The sequence below is a fragment of the Balaenoptera acutorostrata genome, chromosome 16 (genome assembly GCF_949987535.1).
Source record: "Balaenoptera acutorostrata chromosome 16, mBalAcu1.1, whole genome shotgun sequence".
Classification (NCBI taxonomy): Eukaryota; Metazoa; Chordata; class Mammalia; order Artiodactyla; family Balaenopteridae; genus Balaenoptera; species Balaenoptera acutorostrata.
Genome location: NC_080079.1, coordinates 40115332 through 40137455, shown reverse-complemented (window position 1 = coordinate 40137455; position 22124 = coordinate 40115332). Strand labels below are relative to the sequence as shown.

Genomic DNA, 22124 nt, shown 5'->3' with positions numbered 1-22124 from the left:
CATCTGTAGCATTTTCCTAGTTCCTCATATATGCGTTAATGCATCACCTTCTTTTGTCTTCACAACAACCCTGAGAAGCAGGTACTTTTATTATCCCAATTTTACAGATGAGGAAACTGATGCTTAGAAAGGTTGTTTCCTAGCCAGGATCATTAATCTGATATTTGAACTTGTCTGACTTCAAAGCTCAAGTTCACAAATCACTTTCCAACACTGCCTTTCACAGGGATGTTTATGGAAATCGCTGCTCTCTGCACCTCCTCTCACTTCTATCCACTTTAACCTTTTCCAAATCTTCAAGACTGTGAATGACTTACCGTGGTCCCAGTCTGGGAAGGCAAAAGCCAATGGGCTAGAACCGTGTTCTCAATTTTGGCTGAATTAACTGAGATGCTTTTCAAAATCCTGAGGCCTAGACCACTTAAATCAGAAATGGAAAAGAGGGTCCAGAGGTCAGCGATGAGCTGATTCCCAGGGAAAAATCAAAAGCACTGATTTGTAATATTTTTGGATTTCCATACTGTTAACACTCCCACTGTAGCTCATTTCAAGCCACCAAGGTGACATCAATTGACTCACAAAATTCTGAAAATTTAACAGTCTATTCTTGCAGGTAGAAAGGACCTGAGTCCAGCACACCCAGTGGAGCCCATATTTTTGTAAGCTCTTCTACTATGGGGCCAAGATTGAGAACCACTGAGCTACAGAAACCAGAGTCACCTGGGAGCCTTAGGGTTTTGGGGATAAGACCCTTAGCAAAGTCTATGTAAAGCATAGAAAGGAAGGGAATGGAAGAAAAAGGAAAGGAGATGTAGGAGGGGAGTGGAAGGGAGGGGGAAAAGAGAGTGACGGAGAAAACTATCCTCTGGGCTGCAAGGCAGAACAAGGTAGCCAGCCAACTGGGATAGCAGGAGCCAGCCTTCCGCTAACTCACTGGGATTCGCTAACTCATTAGGATGTGTCTATCCTTTGTTTGAGTTTTAGAATGTCAGTGCCACAGATGCTTTCACTGGCTGTTTTTTAAGGAATAAAAAGATGCATTTTGATTAAAAATATTTACCTCTTGTGTAATAATTAAACAAGTAAACCCTTACCAATACTGAGAATTTCTGATTTTGTTCTCTCACACTTTTTATTGCTTCCAGGATAGAACTTGTTCCAAGACCAATAAAAATAAACATTTCCAATCAAATTTAGAAATTCAGTTGACCCTCACCCTCCTCTCATCACTTCAACATGGATCTGTACTGTGTAGGGGTACAGGGGTTGAGTAACAAAAAACAAAAGGGAGCAGTGGAGAAGTGAAATAGATCTGGGTAAGGTATCCTCTCAAAAGCTCATTTCCTCTTCTGTAAAATTGGGAAAGTCATTCCCCTCCCCACAGAGTTACTGTGAGAAGGAACTGAGAGAATATGGGAAACACACAGCAGAGTGCAAGACACTCAATAAATTGCAGCTATATAGGAATACAAATATATATGTAGTCATGGACAACAGCTACCCTTTCAAGATGAGTTCAATTTCCCATCATAGACTCTTCACTGCTCTTTGTCTTAATTTGGAAAATAATAATAACTTTTTCTCCAGATTTCTGAGTTGTCTATGTTCTGACAAAGCGAGAATTAGGAGGGAATATAGTTGATCAGAGCTCTGACTGAGTGTAAGTGACCGAAAACAAACTAGGGGTACCTGAGCCCTACCCACCCTTCACATGCACCATTTTTGGACAGCTCAGTGGTGGCACCTAGTCACACAGATTCCAACCGCAGCAGATAGACTTCCTAATGACCTTTCTAATGCTTCAGGAAGCCAGACTCTACGTCTGAGCTCTAAATCCATTCTTTTCCTTTCTTCCGTTTTTGCCATCTCCAATGACTACCTTCACCCTGTGAGAACTAGGACCCAAACGTGACCACTGCTGCCTCATTTCTGTTCCATTTCAAAGCACGTTCTAGTTCTGTTTATACCCTATCATTATAATAAGCCACTTGTCATACAGAACTCTCTTCTAGCCAGGTCTTATTTGAAATGTCTCTTAAAATCAATAATCACCTCTTTTAATATTAGTCTTCTTGCTCAATCAAGAGCTCAAGTTTCAATTTAAAAGTCCATTAGTATGAACTGAGATGATGTCCTAATTTCTATATAATTAATCGTACTTGTGATCCTTCTCAACAGGAAGAATTCAGTTATGGGGACATCCTATTGCAGTAGACTGGGCAGAACCAGAAGTAGAAGTTGATGAAGACACAATGTCTTCTGTGAAAATCCTATATGTAAGAAACCTAATGCTGTCTACCTCTGAAGAGATGATTGAGAAAGAATTCAACAATATTAAACCAGGTAGGACATACCAGACAAGATTACTTTTGCAAAACATACTTTAAAAACACTTATGCTTGTGATGACTTCCTGTATCTTTAAATAAGATAACTTTCACTTATTCTCATAATTGCATAGACTATTAAAACTATATTCCTACCTTTGGATTAGAAAATAGGGACCTAAGGTCCTATAACATTTATCGATACTATAATTGTACGTTTCTGTGTGATTACTTAATGAATACATATTTCCTTCATTAAACTATATATTCCATGAGTTCTTTTTGTTTCTATTGTCTCCTCAGCTCCTGTCTGTGTGCCTGGGACTTAGTAGATTCTCAATAAATATTAACTGTGTTAATGAATGCATGGCCATAACTATAGATCTAATGCAGGTTTCTCAACCTCAGTATTCTTGACATTTTTGGCCAGATAATTCTTGGCTGTGGGGGTCTGTCCTGTGCAGTCCATGGTGTAATAACAAAAAATGTCTCTAGACATTTTTATAATTTTGTAATTTTTGTAACCAAAAATGTCTCTAGACATTTTTGTGCCTGGGAGGGCAAATTGCCCCCAGTTGAGAACAGCTGGTCTAATGGAATATGATTGTGACTTTAGGTACATAAGTAAGGAGGTGACAGTTTGTTCTAGGAAACTAATTTGGGTGAAGAGAAAGCAAAAAGGAAGGTGGAGAAGAATAATTACTGTTCATTTTGTCAATACTTTTCATTATCAATTTTAAGCCATGAGATCGACTCCCTATCTCTTTTTTTCTCATATAGAAACTGCAACACTGAGACAAGTAAAGCATTTTAAGAAACAATGTCCAAACAAGCATTTCCCAAAGCCAGCTCTGCATAACATTAATTCTATAAACTGTTGGTAGATGTTACTGATAAAAGGGGTCCATGGTCAAATAAGTTTGTTAACACCAGATTCAGCAAAATTAAAGGTATGTTTGCTTGTGGGACTTATCAGAGTCCTTCACCTTCTAATTTGCTTTGAAAGTCTCCAAATGAAGAGTTGTAGGATAACTCACTCCTCAATTTGGAGGGCATGGATCCCATTTTTTGGCAGATCATCTTGTGGTATTAGCATGCTTTGGAGCGTATTAGTCTAAGTTTATCACCGTGGTAACATCTTTCCATAAATGAGAATTTCTCAGGCAGTAACTCTCTAGATTGTTGATAAGCATGGGCCATGATGCCATCATCTTAAAACTGCCTGAGGATATTCACTTCACATAGTCATGTTGCCTGTTTCCAACTCTGGTTGCTCTGTCAGTTATAATAGGATAAATTGATAATTCATTCTAATGGTAATTAGTAAGGTTATCATTTCTCCCTTTTTAAAGATTCATCAGAGATTTGTCTTTTTCCAGCCTTCAGGAACTCTGCCTTCCCTGCTACTTTAGTATAACGGTGTGGCTCAACAACCCTATGATGTAGAGTACCTTACTACTTCCATTATTTTAAAGATAAGAAAACCAGGACCCGAGCAGATAAGTAGCTTGTCCAGGGTCATACAACCAGCATACAACCAGCAAGTGGCAGATTCTGGACTTGAATCCAGGTCTGGTTAACAGCATGTTCTTAACAACTCTAGGACCCTGTGCTCTGTGCTTATCCCATTCACTCACTCATTCATTCACCTGTCATTGCTTCAGTAGCTCATGGGTGCCAGGCACAGTGGGAGGAGTTAACAGGTATGATGTGTGTGTGGAAGGAGTTTAAGATGCTCCAGAAGAATAACAGCAATGGCAGCCTAACTCCCGAGGTGCAGAGAAGACTCATGGTTAGGAGAAGTGACGTATAGTTGGAGATCTGAAAGTTGATGCAGTTATGAGCATAAGAACTGATCTGTGAATGTATAAGCATTGCTCCACCATGACTTTAAGTTGATTTTCTTCCTTCCCATAGTGAATAATACTTCTTATTTTTATGTAATTAAAACATTACTCCTTGAAGTAAGTCAGAAAGAGAAAAACAAATACTGTATGCTAACACATATATATGGAATCTAAAAAAAAATGGATCTGATGAACCTAGGGACAGGACAGGAATAAAGACACAGACGTAGAGAATGGACTTGAGGACACCGGGGATGGGGGAAGGGTAAACTGGGACAAACTGAGAGAGTGGCATGGACATATATACACTACCAAACGTAAAATAGATAGCTAGTGGGAAGCAGCCACATAGCACAGGGAGACCAGCTCGGTGCTTTGTGACCACCTAGAGGGGTGGGATAGGGAGGGTGGGAGGGAGGCGCAAGAGGGAAGGGATATGGGGATATATGTATACATATATCTGATTCACTTTGTTATAAAGCAGAAACTAACACAACATTGTAAAGCAATTATACTACAATAAAGATGTTTAAAAAAATTACTCTTTTTAGGGGGGAAAGGCTGGAATGAGAAACTACTAAAAGGCTGCTTCCTTTCACAGTCACTGGCTATCAGCTTTCCCAGTCTGTGTGTTGAAGAGAGACAAGTGTCCAGGCACTTTTAATTATAATGAAAATAATAAATGCCAGGTGTGTTTCTCTCTCTCCCTCTCTCTGAGGCTCTCAGGGCTCCATAACGATGTGTGGCTGTTTCTTGGCACTCTGCAAAAGAAAATGAATTGCAAAGGGTGGGCTACTAGCAGACATCTGCTGTATTGGGGAAAAACAGTCAGAGCTAACCAGTTTCTTTTCCCGTGGAAAGGATGTGTTTATACTTACCTAGAAAAATTTGAGAAACAGAAAAATAACTCTTTAAAAATTCTATTGAAAGTTTGGATCCCTCGGAGGATCCTGAATATTCCCTGCAAATATTTATCAATGTGTTATTTTAACCCTGATTAACCTGAAAATATTATATCGGTACTCAGAGAAATAAATGACAATCAGAACAAAAACTGGGGCCTGAAAATGTGTGTTCCTCCCCAGTGTAGCCTAAGGGTATCTGCTGAAATTCCAATTATAGTCATTCTATAAAATCTGATTTTCCTAAAGGGGTTTACCTTCAGAATCACCTGGAGGGCTTGTTAAAACAGACTGCTGGCCCTGCCCCCTGAGTTTCACTTTCAGTACGTCTGGGGTGGGGCCCAAGCACGTGCATTTCCATTAAGTTCTAGGTGAAGCTGATACTGCAGGTCTGGGGACCACACTTTGGGAACCATGACCCTCTGAAAGTCTCCCCTTGGGATTGCAGATGTGTTTGTCTTCAGGTAATTGATGTGTCTCTGACAAGTTGGTAATGAACAGAGTAACTGTTTTCCAGTTCTCTGCATTATGAATCTTACGGATGACCACTGGTATTTTATTGCCTCTCCCTCTGCCAAATGAGAATCAATCAATAAACAAACTCCTATGCACAAAGAAGGAACATATTAAAATAAGCCATATGTTGAATACTATTGTAGAGAATACCAGCTTTTATGATAAAAACTCTCACTTTCTAATTTGTCTGCTTTATGAGGTTAAATTTTCACATCTTAAGATTTCTAGAACTTCCCTGGTGGCGCAGTGGTTAAGAATCTGCCTGCCAATGCAGGGGACACGGGTTCTATCCCTGGTCTGGGAATATCCCACATGCCACGGAGCAACTAAGCCCATGTGCCACAACTACTGAGCCTGCGTGCCACAACTACTGAGCCCGCATGCCACAACTACTGAAGCCCGTGCACCTAGAGCCCATGCTCCGCAACAAGAAAAGCCACTGCAGTGAGAAGCCCGTGCACCACAACGAAGAGTAGCCCCTGCTCACCGCAACTAGAGAAAGACCCCACACAGCAACAAAGACCCAACACAGCCAAAAATAAATAAATAAATAAAATAAAGTTAAAGAAAAAAAAAAGATTTCCAAAAGCATGTGTGGCTGGACATTACTGTTCAAAAATGCAAGCTGATTTCAATATCTACAAGCAGAATTTGAGAACATCAAAATCCATTATCATCTGAAGTACCACCTAACTAACGTGAATGATAGGAGTTGGAGTGTGAATTGACTGATAATATTTGCTCATCCTCTGTGCCCAGGTCCCACTCGGTTTCAGTGCCTGGGGGCCCCAGAGGGCCCTACTCGGTTTCAGCCCCTGTGTACAAAACACTAGGTAGGAACTAGGGTAAAGACAATACCAAAATGCCTCTGGGAGCTAACAGTGGAGCCTGGATGGAGGATGGCACTGGAGAATGAATGGGGCAAACACTGGAAAGGTAGAGGTCCTCATTGGCCCACTTTTTACTTCTTAATTACCAAGATAAGCCATAAGGTTAAGTCACAATAATTACTCCACTTGACACTGAAGGAATAAAGGGACCAGGTTAGAAGTTCAGTTAATCACATGTCCCATGGTTCATGGTCTCAAATACCTTTATTTTCAGCTTAGCCAGACCATTTTGCTCCGTACAACCACTATCATAAGAAGTCAAGGGGTGAATGCTGAGGGGTGAGAGAAGAGAAGTACTGCAATATTGTAAAATTATCCTTACATTAGAACCCTACCACTATTGCAAAGGAAGACAGTTTATAGCCATTGAACCACATGATAGAGTAGAAACCTAATTGCCTTTGTGACCTTGAACCTAAGAGGGTAGATAACTGAACTTTGACAGGGAGAGGGGAAAAGGAGGACTTCTCTCCTCCTCTCTTCTGATCCTCCCTGGCATGGGGTCCCATCCTAGGTTGTCTCTGGAAACTAAGGATAGAAGAAAACCCGTTCTCTCAAGATACACCCAAGAGACTATAACTAAAAGGGGGTAATTTACACGCTAAACTAACAGGTTAATGTTAAACAAGTTTCCATCTTACCCTCACTCTAGGCAAAAGTTCTATTTTTAAATTGAGTAAGCAACATTTCATAATGAAATGTAAAATATAAAGCTCAACCATCTCAGTAGAACTTTATTTTTACACATTACCATCAGCATATTCAGCAATCCCTCTGCATAAAAATAGGATAGTTTAATTTGTTATTTTTTTAATTACACGAATAATATAAATAAGCCTTGCTAATATTTGTAGAATACTGGAGAATATAAATTAAAATATTAAAGTCCCCTTTCTTCTCCCCAACTTTTCTCCCCATTCCTGAAGTAACCCCTCCTAATGGTCTGATCTTTATCCTTCCAGTTCTCTTTCTGTGTGTGTGTGTATTCATATTTATGTGCACATGTATGCCGGTTGGGATTTTTAAAAACATAAATGCTATGATATTATACATATTATTTTGTAAATTTTTAAATTTAACAACAGGCTCTGAATCTTTCCATGTATATATAGGCCTATTTGTTCTCTTTAAAGACTCCTTAGTGTTATTTAATAAGAATATACCAAATTTAATCACTCTCATGAAATTGGACATTGTTTTATTTTTGCTATTTCAACTGACTGGTGTAATGAATACCCCTATGCATGATCTTTTTGCATATGTGTGAATGCTTCTATAAAAGAGGTACCTCAAGGTAGAATTAGTAGATATCTCCATTGTTTCCAACCTTTAGATATTATGAACAGCATCGTAAGGAACTATCTTGGTTTTCAGATGTTCTTTCACAAACTATTTTTTGTTTGTTTTGATCAAGAGAGCATGAGATAAGCAGATGGGAGATCTGAGTTCTAGTTCCTAGCTATGCGAACTCATAAATCTCGCATACCTTATCAGAACCTTACATTCCAAATCATTAAGTTAAAAATAAATAAATTAAGGTAAAGTGAATTAAAAATTAAATTATTACTAAAGTCTCTCCTAACTCTAACACTTTTTATTATATAAATCAAAAGAGACAAGGTATTTTTCTGGGGAAAAAGCCATAAAATTTAAAAAGGTAATTACCTAAATATATATTTATAATATGACCAATAATTGAGTTCAACTCAATAATATTTTACCATGTATAAGTTACTATCTTTTATATTATATAATATACAAAACAAGATACCGTTCCTACCCTCAAAGATCTTATAATCTAGGAAGTGGAAACACAAATCCACAACTAATTATAATAAGGCAGAATATAAGTATTATTTAAAAATTAGAAAAAAATCTTCTGTTGAATGTACAGAATTTTAAACCTGGACACAGGAAATATTTTCAATGACCTCCTTACTTAAATAGAGTCTCCAAAAAAAAAAGGATAAAATATTCTTAGAAGCTAAATGCTTAAATATATCATGTTCAATGCTATCTCAGGTTTGCTAATGGGGCTACTTTCAATCTGCTTCCAGGTGCTGTGGAGAGGGTAAAGAAAATCCGAGACTATGCTTTTGTGCACTTCACTAACAGAGAAGATGCGGTGGAGGCTATGAAAGCTTTAAATGGGAAGGTAATGTAGGACAAAGAAAAAATATGTACAGGTTCCATCAAAGTTTGGTGCGGAAGTTTTATTCAAGGGAACAGTCCTGCAAGTCCTTCTCTCTCAGCCTTCCTTCATCTCTGACATGGCTGCCTCAATCCATCTAAGATGAACAAAAGAGAAGTGATGGAAAATACAATGGAGATGTGGCTCATATGTCCAATTCTATCTCCAATTTTGGCTGATTTGGGCATGTCATTGGCCCTCAATTTCTTTACAAAGAGAGAGTCGGAGTGGATTATCCCGAGGTGTTTTTCCCCAATTCCAGTTTTCTCTATCTCAAAGAAACTATCACCTTTGTAGTGCAGGATTTTGGAGGCTGATAATCTAAAAAGATGTCAAGGTTATCATTTTGCCCTCAGAGTTTGATCTTCCAAACTCTGGAAGCCTTGGAATCTCTTCACCTTGCCAAGAGTAAGGTCTGGGGAAAACTCAAATACTATATCCTTACTTCTGATTTGTATATAGAAACCAATATAATATTTACTTATTACGCCAATAAACATTAAAAGGCTTTTGTAGACCACTTACCATGCTAAATAATGTTTGGGATACAAAAAGGATCAAACCAAAGATGTTTATCAAAGGGCTAAAAGTCAGCTGGAAGATTAAGACAAGTATGCAGAACTTTTGCAAAGTCCAGCCAGATAAGTTTTGTTTAAAAAAAAAAATAAAAAGAAGTGGTGAGAATGTGCAAAGGAAAGAGGAGTGGGTCATAAAGAATCAGAAAATCTTCATGGATATGAGAAGATAATATTTAAGAGAAACCATGAAAGTTGGGCAGAATTCCAAAAGAAAAAACATGGAAAAGGAGAGGGAGTCTCAGACAGAGGCACAGAATTTGGAAAGAGCAAGATCTGATTGGAGAACAGTAAAAGTAGATTGTTTTGCTAGGAACCTAACACACATAGGGCTGTTTCACCTGCCGGACCTTGCATCAGTCAGTCCTAATAGGAGACAGTTGGCAAAGGGACTAATTACAAACATGTGAGTGTGGGGTAGGGGAATTAAAAGAGACAGTGCAGGAACCTGGGGCTCACCCACTCCTGCACCCCAGGGGACAAGGGGCTACAGAAGGAACAGGAAATCTAAAGGAGACAGGATTCTAAAGGGCAGGTCTCTGAGAAGAGTAATGACCTTTGGCCAGTGGACACGTCCAGGCCAAGGCGACCTCTCAGAGAGGGAGCCAAGAGAAGAAATGGCTTGAACTCACTGTTTTCTCTCCCTCCATCCTCCTGCCAGGCCTCTCCATTGGCCAAATCCAATCATAATCCAGAAAGCCCAGGAGCCCTGAAGAGGGTGCTATGCAGAACACCCTGCCGGAGCTGGGAGGCTGGAGACCAGTGGGAAGTGGATCTGGAGGGCAAATAAATGGTCTCCCAGCACAGGCCCTTCAGACACAGTGGGGCCTGGGCTTATGAGCCTACAGAAGAGTTTGAATCCTGATAGTGGGGGAAAAGTACTGACTCCAAAAACACAAAAAGAAAACGGCGGTGCAAAAATTAATGTATATTTAAATGCATGTCTATGAAACAAAACATTATTTCTTCTTCATTGATGATTATATTTATTATCATAACAATGTTATTACTTTGAAAACAGTTTGTAGATGAGTTTCTCAATTTGAAAACATTCTTGAGGGATATATGATGCCTACTGAGAAGGGATCATCATAAATTAAATGCTAAATAATTACATTGGAATAATCACAGTGGAAAAGTATTCAAATTGTTTCCAATTTTTGCAGCTAATATATTTAGAGCTAAATATTTTTATAGCAATGTATACATGTATTATGTAGTTAAATATATATTCAGTGTAATTATAAATATATATACTAAATATTATAATAATATTTAACTATAATGTGGTATGGGAAAATCAAAAGTAAGTTTGCCTAGGAACTATGAAGGTTTTTAAGTATACATATGGATATTTATATTTAATTTATTAGACAAGGTGAGGCTTCGAAGTTTTTTTTGTGCAGTGGAATAATGATCATGTTAACAATTTAGGGAAATCAACCTCTTAAGAACTGAAGTTTCATAGAGTAGAGAGAGAGATGTAATTGGAACTAGTTAAAAAACTATTAGAGTCACTCAAATGGGAAGAAATAAGGGCTTGAATAAGGGTAGGAATGGAATGTAGGAGAGAGCTCTATACAAGTCTATGGGGGGGTGAATTCAAAGGATCAAGCAACTGATTGTATATAGCAGTGAGAAATAAAGATGAGTCATTATAGGTTTTCAATATAGGAGACCAGAAGAAGGCTGATAGGGAAGTCAAGAAGAGAAACCTATTTGGAAAGAAAGGTGATGAATTGAAGTTTGCACGTGATTATTCACTTATTCTGTAAATACTTGTGAATGTCTACAACGTGAAAGAAATTTTGCTGGGCTTGTGGCTATACAGGTTAATAAGATATTGTCCTAGATCTTGAAACGTCTAAACCAAATAAATGAAATACAGTACTGGGTTTAAAACACTGTTAGAGGGGCAGAGTAATGCAGAACAAAATCTATTACAGTAAGAAATTTGACTTTGCAGTTAAAATATTAAAAATATCTCCTGATATGGAAGTTCCTATAAGCAGAGACCTATCTGGGTATCTTATCTTCCTCAAGACAGGACAGAAGACAAAGAATTACATCCAAGGTCACCCCATTACTTTAATACTCCAAGTCTGCTTCTTCTAATTACATCAACATCAATATAACAGAGTTGAATATGAGCTGAATTCTATCTCTCAGTGTGGTCCATCTAACATATTTGATACTGACTCCTGCTACTAAAAGTAGGGTAGATACATGTAACTAGGAACAAGAGGCTGACCAAAATGATTAGGATGACCATAAAGCACAAATTTTGTCCAGCAGACTTCAGTGATGCAGGAACCACTGAATCACTCATGAAATCATGAGCTGCTGTGAAGGAATTTTTTGCAGGAACACTTTACATCATTTTTTTTTCTTTATAACAAACGACATTCTTATTTGAAAGAAGCCACCAACTGTTTCCTCAAAACACCTTGTCCCTTTGATAAGAAATTCATCAGTCTATCAAGTATTTGTTGAGCTATCTTTATCTCTTGTGTATGCAAGCAGCACATAAACGCAAGTCACACTTGTAGATCTACACACAGCCATTATCTTCGATATCTGGATCTGGTTACAAAATGTCAGAAACTTGTGTCAGAAAAAAAACACTTCAACAATTCTTGAGGACAAGTTTTAAGTAGTGCCTGACTTGAGAAACTTCAGTACTGCCCCGCCATCCCTGTTTGTTAGTTCCCAGCTGTTTAGCAGATCAAAAGGTTGCTTCATAAGGAAGCACCTACAGGGGACAATGCAGTACTCTCAATGATTCCTCTTCCTTAAGTAGGGCCCCACTTTTAAGCCTCACTTCTCTTCCAGTAAAAATTCACCTATTGAGTAGCTGCACCAAGGAGTAAGACACGTACCTGGCTGGCAGCTGGAAAGGCCTGATATGCTGCCCATGCCAAGGTGTTAACAATTGGTAAGATCTTTTATTGGTTTCCTTTCATCTTCATTACACTGTGCTAGGTAGTGGAGATTATATTCCATCCATAATTAACCTAAAATTTCTTAGAATAATTATATAAATAGGTAATTAAAAATATATATCACATATAAATATTACATAATTCTCTGTCTCAGTAACGGTATTCACTTAATAAATTTGTAACTAATATGTCGATAGACAGTGGCCAATTTTTTACTGTCAAACCTGTTGATAGATTATATGCAATTTACCAACAAACCACTCAGGGAAAACTCAGCTGGCATACAAAACAAGAACCTATGAAAAGATATGATACGTATGCCGATGGAAAAAAATTGCACAATCTAAAAGTTGAGAATTACGTTTTATTCTGTGGATATTCTGAGGACTTCAAGCCCAGGAGACAGCCTCTCAGATAGCTCTAAGGGATTGCTCCGAAGAGGGAAGAGAAGAGCCAGGATACGTAGGAGTTTTTGCAACAAAGACCAGGTAGTTGGAACATCAAAAGATTACTGTCAGTTAAAGAAAGCCAGATATCTCGGGCTTCCCTGGTGGCGCAGTGGTTGAGAATCTGCCTGCCAATGCAGGGGACACGGGTTCGAGCCCTGGTCTGGGAAGATCCCACATGCCACGGAGCAACTGGGCGCGTGAGCCACAGTTACTGAGCCTGCGCGTCTGGAGCCTGTGCTCCGCAACAAGAGAGGCCGCGATGGTGAGAGGCCCGCGCACCGCGATGAAGAGTGGTCCCCACTTGCCACAACTAGAGAAAGCCCTCGCACAGAAACGAAGACCCAACACAGTCATAAATAAATAAATAAAAGAAAGTGAATTTCTAAAAAAAAAAAAAAAAAAAAAGAAAGCCAGGTATCTCAAGTTAAGGAATTTAGCACTTTCTATGTATAGGAAGATGCAAAACTCTGTGCTCATTGAAATCATTCCTTTAGATATGCACCTCAGCGCTCTGGGGCCAGTATCCTGTGTTTTCTCATCCTGAGTTTCCTCAGGATCACCGTTGGGGGAGTATGTAATGTGATGGCTCGATGGCTGCAACATCCTTTGTTTACTGATATGAGAGGCAATATTTTTCATTCACACACATAAGTGAAACAGTCAGTAAACACAGCAGCAACTAGACTAACGCTTAGAAGGAGACGTGTTACTAGGGCTCAGCCACACCTGGTTGTCTTCATATCTTTTCACGTTGCTTTTTCCTTGCTGTCTAAAACAGGTGCTGGATGGGTCCCCCATCGAAGTGACCCTAGCCAAACCAGTGGACAAGGATAGTTATGTTAGGTACACCCGAGGAACAGGTGGAAGGGGTACCATGCTTCAGGGAGAGTACACCTACTCCTTGGGCCATGTTTATGATCCCACCACAGCCTACCTTGGAGCTCCTGTCTTCTATGCCCCCCAGGCCTACACAGCGATTCCCAGCCTTCATTTCCCAGCCACCAAAGGACATCTTGGCAACAGGGCCATTATCAGAGCCCCTTCTGTTAGAGGTAACATTAATCAGCTCTTGCCTTAGGAAAAAACTCTGCGATTTCAAATGCTTTGTATTGCAATAGCCTTAGACAAATTGGATGGGTCCACTGGGAGACAAGAACTGGAAAATTGTTTATTGAAAATCAGATATTATATCAATAGTTTTCCTTCCATATGAATCTTTTTTCACATTACAACTGGTTATTGAAAAAAACTTGGTCGGAACACAGTATAAATGAGTCTAATGTACACATTTGATCTTTGCATGGGCCCGTAAAATGTGTACAAACTAAAACTCGGGTCCACAATTATTAGTTTCTTCCTTATCACTGTACTACCATATTGAAGTCATATGTGACTCATTACAAAACTTCCAACTGAGAGCAGTATGGTTCAGTGGAAACCAGTTACCTCAAATATCAAGACACATGTGTATTGGATGGTGAGTCAGTGCCATAACATCCATATATAAATCACAATTTATCATAAATATATTCTAACAGATATATGAGATGCTCTCATCTGACCTCCCCCAAGAAATATGTGCTATGCCTTCTAGAAAGCCACATTACTAAGGAAATCAACTTGTTTCTCCAGGATATCGGGAAACAAATAGTAAAGTCCAAATAGAAAAATAAAAAACAAACAAAAAAAAACGCGACCTCAATCTTACTGCCAAACAACACATCTTTCCTGCTGAATCCTGTGAGAATTCCAAATGTTCAAGCAGTTTTCTGAGCTCAGTTATTTCAAAAAATGTAAAAGATAAGGAAAGCATATTTTATTTTCAAGAAACTGTTTTCTTTCTACCTAATGGGATCCTTCAGAGTGGTTCTGCTAGGAACCAATGCCTACAGAATCTCAGATCTGTTTGACAAATATGACACTAGTCTGAGCAATTCAACAGCAAACTGTGTACTTAATTCTATTCTCGGGTTTGACTAGAAGCAAAGGGCATGTCCAGGTTGCTGTGGAAACAGTTATCTTACTGTGTTTTACTATTTTTCAGGAGAACTGAATTGACCATCCTAGGAACTCTAGTCTTCAACAGCCTTAAAATTTCCATACTCATAATACTCCACCCAAAATTGTAATGTAAAAGAAATCTTCAGGATCTCCTTCAGGATAATCTGTCTATAGGTTTGATAATTATGTCATTAAAACATTGTACATTTATAACCTAAAATCACATCATTAAACAATCCCTACATTAAGTATAAGTTGTCAACCAGTTGTGATGTAGGAAAAAAACAAACTTCACTCCAAGGGAAAAAATACCTGTCTTATAACAAGAAAGGAATCAATGAATGATATTCATGGATGAAGGGTAATCAATTTAATTTTTTATCTCTTTATGCCACCAATAGGAAATCAAAGTAGCAATGTGGCAAAACAAAAAATCAAAAGGAATCTATTAATGAAACTCAATGGAAATTTAAGCCTCACATTGATAGAATATAAGAGAGAAAATGGTGAGTTTTAAAACACATTTTCTAAATGTTGGTTTTCCAGCAGGCCATCACGAATGGAATATTAGGGAAACTAGAATTCATTTCCAATTTACTGATCAAAGACAAAAAGGCAAGACTAATTTTGATACATGTGGTCATATTATGCTGGGATGTTTTAATAAATACCTTCCCAACATTTATTAGTCTACAGAAAAATGTCAACGAAAGGTTAACTGAAGAGAGAAATTGCAAAATTTCTCTGTACCAAAGTTTTCAAGTTGCACGTGTACTTATCCATAGCTTTGATAGTATTGCATTCTTCCACAGACAGTTAAAAAAAAAAAAAAAAAAAGACACCTGTGGTGAACCCTATCTTATGTTGAGTTTCATTACATTAGAATCCTGGAGTTTTCTATCCGTCTTCAGGGAAATAATCAATGTGACTTGGGCTAACTTTTCCATTACAGTAAGATTCAGGGTGATTTTCTGGTGGTTTGATTCGGTTTAATGCCTTCTTACATTCCTAGAAATTTACATGAATGTACCTGTAGGGGCTGCGGGAGTGAGAGGACTGGGCGGCCGTGGCTATTTGGCTTACACAGGCCTGGGTCGAGGATACCAGGTCAAAGGAGACAAGAGAGAAGACAAACTCTATGATCTTTTGCCTGGGATGGAGCTCACCCCAATGAATCCTGTCACTTTAAAACCCCAAGGAATTAAACTTGCTCCACAGGTAGGTAATGTTATTCCAGAGATAGCTTGAATAGTTTGTATAAGTTGGGCCAAAGACCATCATTCACCATTCATCAAAGGATTTGACTTGATCCCTACTTCAGCTGTTGACTTGTTTTGTTTTGTTTTATTAAATAGATATAGTGGCCAATCAACATAATGTACTGTGAGAGAAAAGTGGGTGTTGAGTACAATTGTTTCATTTTTAGACCCTTTTTATTTTAAATTATGAAATTTGACATCTTAAGTAATCTTCCACTGAAATGCAAGGATCCTGAGCACTACCAAGAATTATCAACCAATACCTTAAATGAGAATAAAATGAAGCAAGGCTGGTTGGCAAATGAAGAGCACTCATGACAGGGAATGAATAGATCATTTAGAACATCTTTTCTTGGAAGCACTCTGTCTAAGAGAAAACACTGTGCTATCTCTGGTGTATCATTACTCCTATTAACTATAAGATGCCATCAGCCATATTGAGTCAAGTCATCTACAATGACTGTATTTGGGCAGTAACATTAAGGTAAATTTTTTGCTTCCATTTCACAATTCTAAGTTTCCACGTTTCTGCATGAGGCTATGATTTTATTATCGGAAAATTAAAAGTTATAAAAGTTGTTCCAGTATGGAAACTGAACAACAGGGTTAAAAATAAAACAAAACAGGATCTGTGTTAACCTTACACTGTCCCCTCTGGACGTGCAGTTCATGCTGGACTCTCTGCAGAGACACTTTGGCTGAATAATCAATATCCAGTTGTTCAGAGTGACAGTTTGTATATCCTAAAGGAAAATTCCCAACTCCCACCCCAAAGGTATTAGCTCCAAATTTATGGGAGTAGCCTTATGATTGCAATCAAGTAGAAAATTTGATTTTCTAAAAATCTCATCTTGAGTGGGTTTTTTTGTTTGTTTTTGGTGTATTAATGGCTTTCTTATACATATAAATTAGCTCATCTACAGTTTCTGGTAGCCCTCCCCATACAATTTTTTTTTAAAGGATGCCTATCAGAGTGGTAAATAGTAATCATGTGTCTGTTCAAAAACAGGGCACACATTATGCACCAAGTATTGTGCTAGGTGCTGGGGATGGAAAAGTGAATATAACACAACCCTTGCCATCAAAAATCATATGGCAATCCAGTGAGAGGATCCTGACACATAATAATTACAATAAAATCTAGTAAGTGCCATGATGGAGCTTTGCTCAGAAAACACAAAAGCTAGTCAATCCAATCTATCTTGGGTTAAAACCTAAAATAAGCAACCTAATTAAAGTACTAGGATACCCAGAAGTATTTTTAGAAAATAAAAAATAATCATTGTCATAAATTCTGGGTAATAGTTCTAAGAACTGCCATAGCATGAGTTATGATCTCTGGTTTTATATTAAATCCAGGTTAGAAATTGGTCATGCTCTATAGTAATATATGGGGGCTTCCCTGGTGGCACAGTGGTTAAGAATCCGCTTGCCAATGCAGAGGACACGGGTTTGAGCCCTGGTCAGGGAAGATCCCACATGCCGCAGAGCAACTAAGCCCGTGCGCCACAACTACTGAGCCTGAACTCTAGAGCCTGCGTGCCACAACTACTGAAGCCCACGTGCCTAGAGCCCGTGCTCCACAACAAGAGAAGCCACCGCAATGAGAAGCCTGCGCACCTCAAAGAATAGCCCCCGCTCACCGCAACTAGAGAAAGCCCGCGCGCAGCAACGAAGACCCAACGTGGCCAAAAATAAATAAATTAAATAAATAAATTTACAAAAAAAATTATATAGTAACATATGAGTAACTATCTCTATCAACTAATGAAAGTTTTTCTTAATTAATTTGTCTCTGAATTTCTGCCACTGCGGCTTAGAAATTAAGGGCCATGCCACCCCCAACCAGCATAGATGGAGCCTGCACAACTCCATGGTGGAGTTATGAACTTCCAACAAGAAGAGCAGACTGTCCTGCAGAGTCAGGAGTTAGAGCTGGAATCCTTTACCTGTGTTTGCACAATGGGCATAAACAAGCAGGCAGAATATCTGCCAGCTCAAGTAACTGACTATTGCCCAGGAACCTTAGAGAACAGTTTGTAGATGACAAGAGATGCTACAAAACAAAGAGTATTAAGAAGCAACAGTTAATAGAGGAGATAGGAGCAATCTATAAATTCAGTGAACTGGAAAATGTCATGCTATTGCAGCTGGATAAGCGTTAGAGCAAATGAGATAAGAAATTCCACAGACTCAACCTGGGAATTGTTCTGTCCCAAGAGTTATTTTTTAGGACTTACGCCCTGTTTCGCACAGTTTACTGAATCTGCTGGCCAATGGGAACATCAGGGCTTGTGGGCCACCAAAAATGACTTCGGCATGAAGAAAATACGTGCCTTTAGGCAAGATTTGGTTTGGAGTAATGACAGAAGAAAAAAACATGAAGGAAGATTCCAAAAATCAGATCATTATAAAAATAGCCAGAAGTGGTGTTTTGCCAAACAAAGACATTGCAACTATCAGCACCCATCTATTCATGTTCATCAATAAATACTAACCCATTAAACTTTTTAACTCTATTTTTATGAAAATGTAAAGTTAAAACCCTATGACAAATGACATGAAATAGGAATAAATCCTTAGGTTATTTTCTCTAAACCATTATAAGCAGAAGGATTCAGGGTAATAATGAGTAAATCCAGCTACACAGTGCTGGAATATCAATTTTTAAAAATATGGAATAAATATACCAAACAAATCGTAAATTAAACTATTGGTAAAACGTTAGAGCTAATGGACTAAACTAAAAGCGTATTAGAATAAATGGTGTGAAAATGATTTTCATGAATTAATAGACATAACATTTTAAATGGAGTTCAACTTGAGTTCATCTTAAATTTTATGAGTCATTAAACCATGTGGCATTTTATATCTTCTTATATTTGCTTAAACTCTGAAGATTCAAGTTTAAAAACTTGAAAGTTAGAGAAATAATGCAAATGTAATATTTGGAAGGGAAGTCACTTTTTTTTTTTTTTTGCTCTTGTAGATATTAGAAGAAGTTTGTCAGAAAAATAACTGGGGACAACCTGTATATCAGCTGCACTCTGCCATTGGACAAGATCAAAGACAGCTCTTCTTATACAAAATAACTATTCCTGCCCTGTCCAGCCAGAATCCTGTCATGTGTGTAACTTCTCCAAATTCCTAATCATTTCGATTTTAGAATAAGAGTCTTGTAAATTAAGTGTATTTTATCACTATCTAAATAAGATAAATATTCAAGTCTACAACCTACTCATTTTTCATTCAGTGCAAACGTTGAGATGTGTATTTGGGATATATGTGACAGCTATGAGACTAGCATCTCAAAGCCCCTAAATTTCATATAGACAATGAAGACTGTGTACTCTCATCAACCAATGGAAAACTGCAGATGTTAAGTGTAATAGAAGTGAAAACTACAGCCCATCCTTTTATCTGTGTAGTATTTGGGTTGAACCATACGATACTGCCCTTTTATACCTAACAACACCATGCCCTGCCATTTAAGTTTTGAATCAAAGCTATAACCTCTCTATTAGTGGTTATCACCTTCTCACTTTTACCTTGAGCCTGCATTTCTACACGTTTTAGGAACCATCGTGTTTCACACGTACATTAGAAAGAACTTATAATGAGTTGCAAGTACGCTCCAGGAATGTCATCGCCCACCGATGTTCTAGGTCCATTCACAAATGTTCCAACATGCATGTATATCTGGAAGCTTTAAAAGCAAAGAGAGTGATAAGTCCCCACGCGAAATTCCATTATCCGATCAAAAAAGTGAACAGCGCCTTAGGTTTTCACCTGTCTCAGCTACATAAGTTTAAAATGCACACCCTGACTGACTTTGCTTTCCAGCCACCCTTTCACACCCCCGAAGCTAAGTGCCTATGTGGATGAAGCAAAGACATATGCAGCTGAGTACACCCTGCAGACCCTGGGCATCCCCACCGATGGAGCCGATGCCCAGACCGCAGCTGCTGCTGCCGCTTCTGCTACCGCATTTCCAGGTATGGAAAAATAATGCCAGAAATAGCACCCTGCAGAGAGTGTTTGGGAGACCCTCTTTGGGACCATGGACTCACAGAGTTATCTGTGAACCCCAAGTACAATCAATCTGATTTACACCACCTGTGACCAAAAAGAATTTGCCCGATGAGTGAGCCATTAAAGTACAAGGCAAGAGAATTGAGCTGGGCAGCTGAGGGGGAGGTCTAGTCTCAGCTCAGCTATAAGCAGCTGTGTGACCTTGAATGAATCAATCTCTCTGCGTCTGGTTTGTTTGGGTTTTTACTTTTAGTAAGAGAGTTTAGAACTACTACATTCTACTACTACTACATTCATGGATGATGTTTATTTGAACTCTTACTATGTGCCAGGCACTGACCTATCTCAGCAACGCTCGTGACACCACAAGAGACAGGTTCTATCATCATGCACATTGTACAGATGAAGAAACCAAGTATCCCCAATAGAAAGATTAAGTCATTTGGTCGAGGCCAATCAGCTTTTAAGCAATCCATGGACTCCCTCCCCAATTCTAATCTTCAGTTCTACTCAATTCTACTGGTATTGCTTTGCTTTCTGAAAGAAATGTGTAGATCAGATTTTTTAAAATTATTTTAAGACAAAAACTCTATGTGTGTGTGTGTGTGTGTGAGAGAGAGAGAGAGAGATGGAGAAAAAGAAAAAGAGAGAGACCATTTCAATAAGTGGCTAATCAGGCTCATTTTATCTGTTCTATAATTTAGGTCTGGGGCATATGCTGATTACTTAAAGCCTATTTGTAGATCAACATGCCTTGAGGGTCACATTTAAAAGACTTTTCCCCATTTATTATGTACCCACAACAAATGCTAATAGTTAAAAATGAATCCTCTAGAGATTAAAGAGGACCAGACAAGAAATTTCTTTTGGAAATTTTCCCTCAGTAGTTAGTTTGAGCAACTCCACTCTTTCTTAGTAATAAAAGTTTATGTCTTTTGAAGAAATCTGTCATTCTGACTTGTCATTGTGTTGGCATACCTCCTCCCATAAGCCCAAATCAGAGAGTTCTGACTAGACCTAGAAATAAGACATTCCTATCAATTGATTAATTCATATATTGGTCCTGTGTAGGTATGAGAACTGCTATATACCTCACATCCATAACACCTGAGCTGGCTCTCATTTCCTTTTATTTCTCAAAACTAGCAAATGTGGCCTCCATTCTGGCAAGTGAAGCCGAAACTAATCATGCTTCCCGCACAAATGTGACCTCAATTCCAGCTTTGTTCTTAGAACGTGGAGCAGATGTGTGATGCACCTCTTCGAGGTTATCAAGGCAACAGCTGCCACTGCCGAGGGCCAGGTCCCTCCTGGGTTGTGCTGCAGCCATCAGCGCCGTGCTTGCTTCCCATACAACAGGGTGTTGACACATCCATATTCTGGGGACTTGTGCCAGGCTTCTCAGTTCTTGCAGAAAGTTAAGGCCCTGTCTTGCAGAAAGCTGTACCCCAAAGACACCAAATTAATGTACTATAAAAATAAATGAGCCACTGCCAGGAGAATTTTAAAGTTTGCTTTCACATTGGAAAGGATTTGCTTTTTGCCCAAAAATGTTTTATCTTATCCTCACTTTTATTTGCTCCTACAAGAAATAAAAAATTATTTAGAGCATGAGAATTGCCTTGGGAATGCCTAAGAATTTGAGAAGATCTTTTATCACTTGCTATGGAGTCAAGCAAAGAATAATAGGCTCCAAGGGAAGAATCTATTGAAAACACAAATGCTCTTGTACTTTAGAAATTAGCCAAATTGAAAAAGAAAATTCAATTTTCTTTTCAAAATCCCTAAAGATAAAACCTATGCTACACACGCACATACATGTATATTTTACTTACTTACTTTAGAAATACTGCTTCCAAAATTATGAAAGTAATTGTTAACATATTTCTCATATCCTTGGAAAATGTACCAAACTTCACTAGCACATTAGTCAGCATTACTGCCCAAAGTGCACGAGCCAAGGAGTGGATTCAATTTTTTTACAAATAGTCCAGCCAGCTTCCCATCACCACTTCCTGAGAAGCCACCAGAAAGAAATCGATGAGCCTGGGTTTGGGCAGACTTCCACAACACATAAACCAAATGGGCTTGTTTTCTTTCTTTTTTTAAAATCAGATCCCCATTTGCTGCTTAAGTATACTTTTTCCCTTTTTCTCATCATCTTTCACGATTTGGGGATCATCTCAGAAATAAC

General features: G+C 38.5%; 1 protein-coding gene across 6 annotated transcripts in view; it reads left to right on the top strand.

Moving 5' to 3' along the window:
• The window catches only part of A1CF (APOBEC1 complementation factor), an 84618-nt gene that overhangs the window by 54778 nt on the left and 7716 nt on the right, over window positions 1-22124 (top strand). For 5 of the 6 annotated variants that reach the window (XM_057531513.1, XM_007182836.3, XM_057531512.1 and 2 more), the window contains 6 exons: window positions 2179-2343; window positions 8539-8636; window positions 13417-13690; window positions 15652-15857; window positions 18888-19024; window positions 19742-19893. In XM_057531513.1, the coding sequence (XP_057387496.1) occupies window positions 2179-2343; window positions 8539-8636; window positions 13417-13690; window positions 15652-15857; window positions 18888-19024; window positions 19742-19893 (1032 nt within the window). The remainder of the gene's footprint in view (window positions 1-2178; window positions 2344-8538; window positions 8637-13416; window positions 13691-15651; window positions 15858-18887; window positions 19025-19741; window positions 19894-22124) is intronic. The other variant, XM_007182838.2, reaches the window with a different exon arrangement.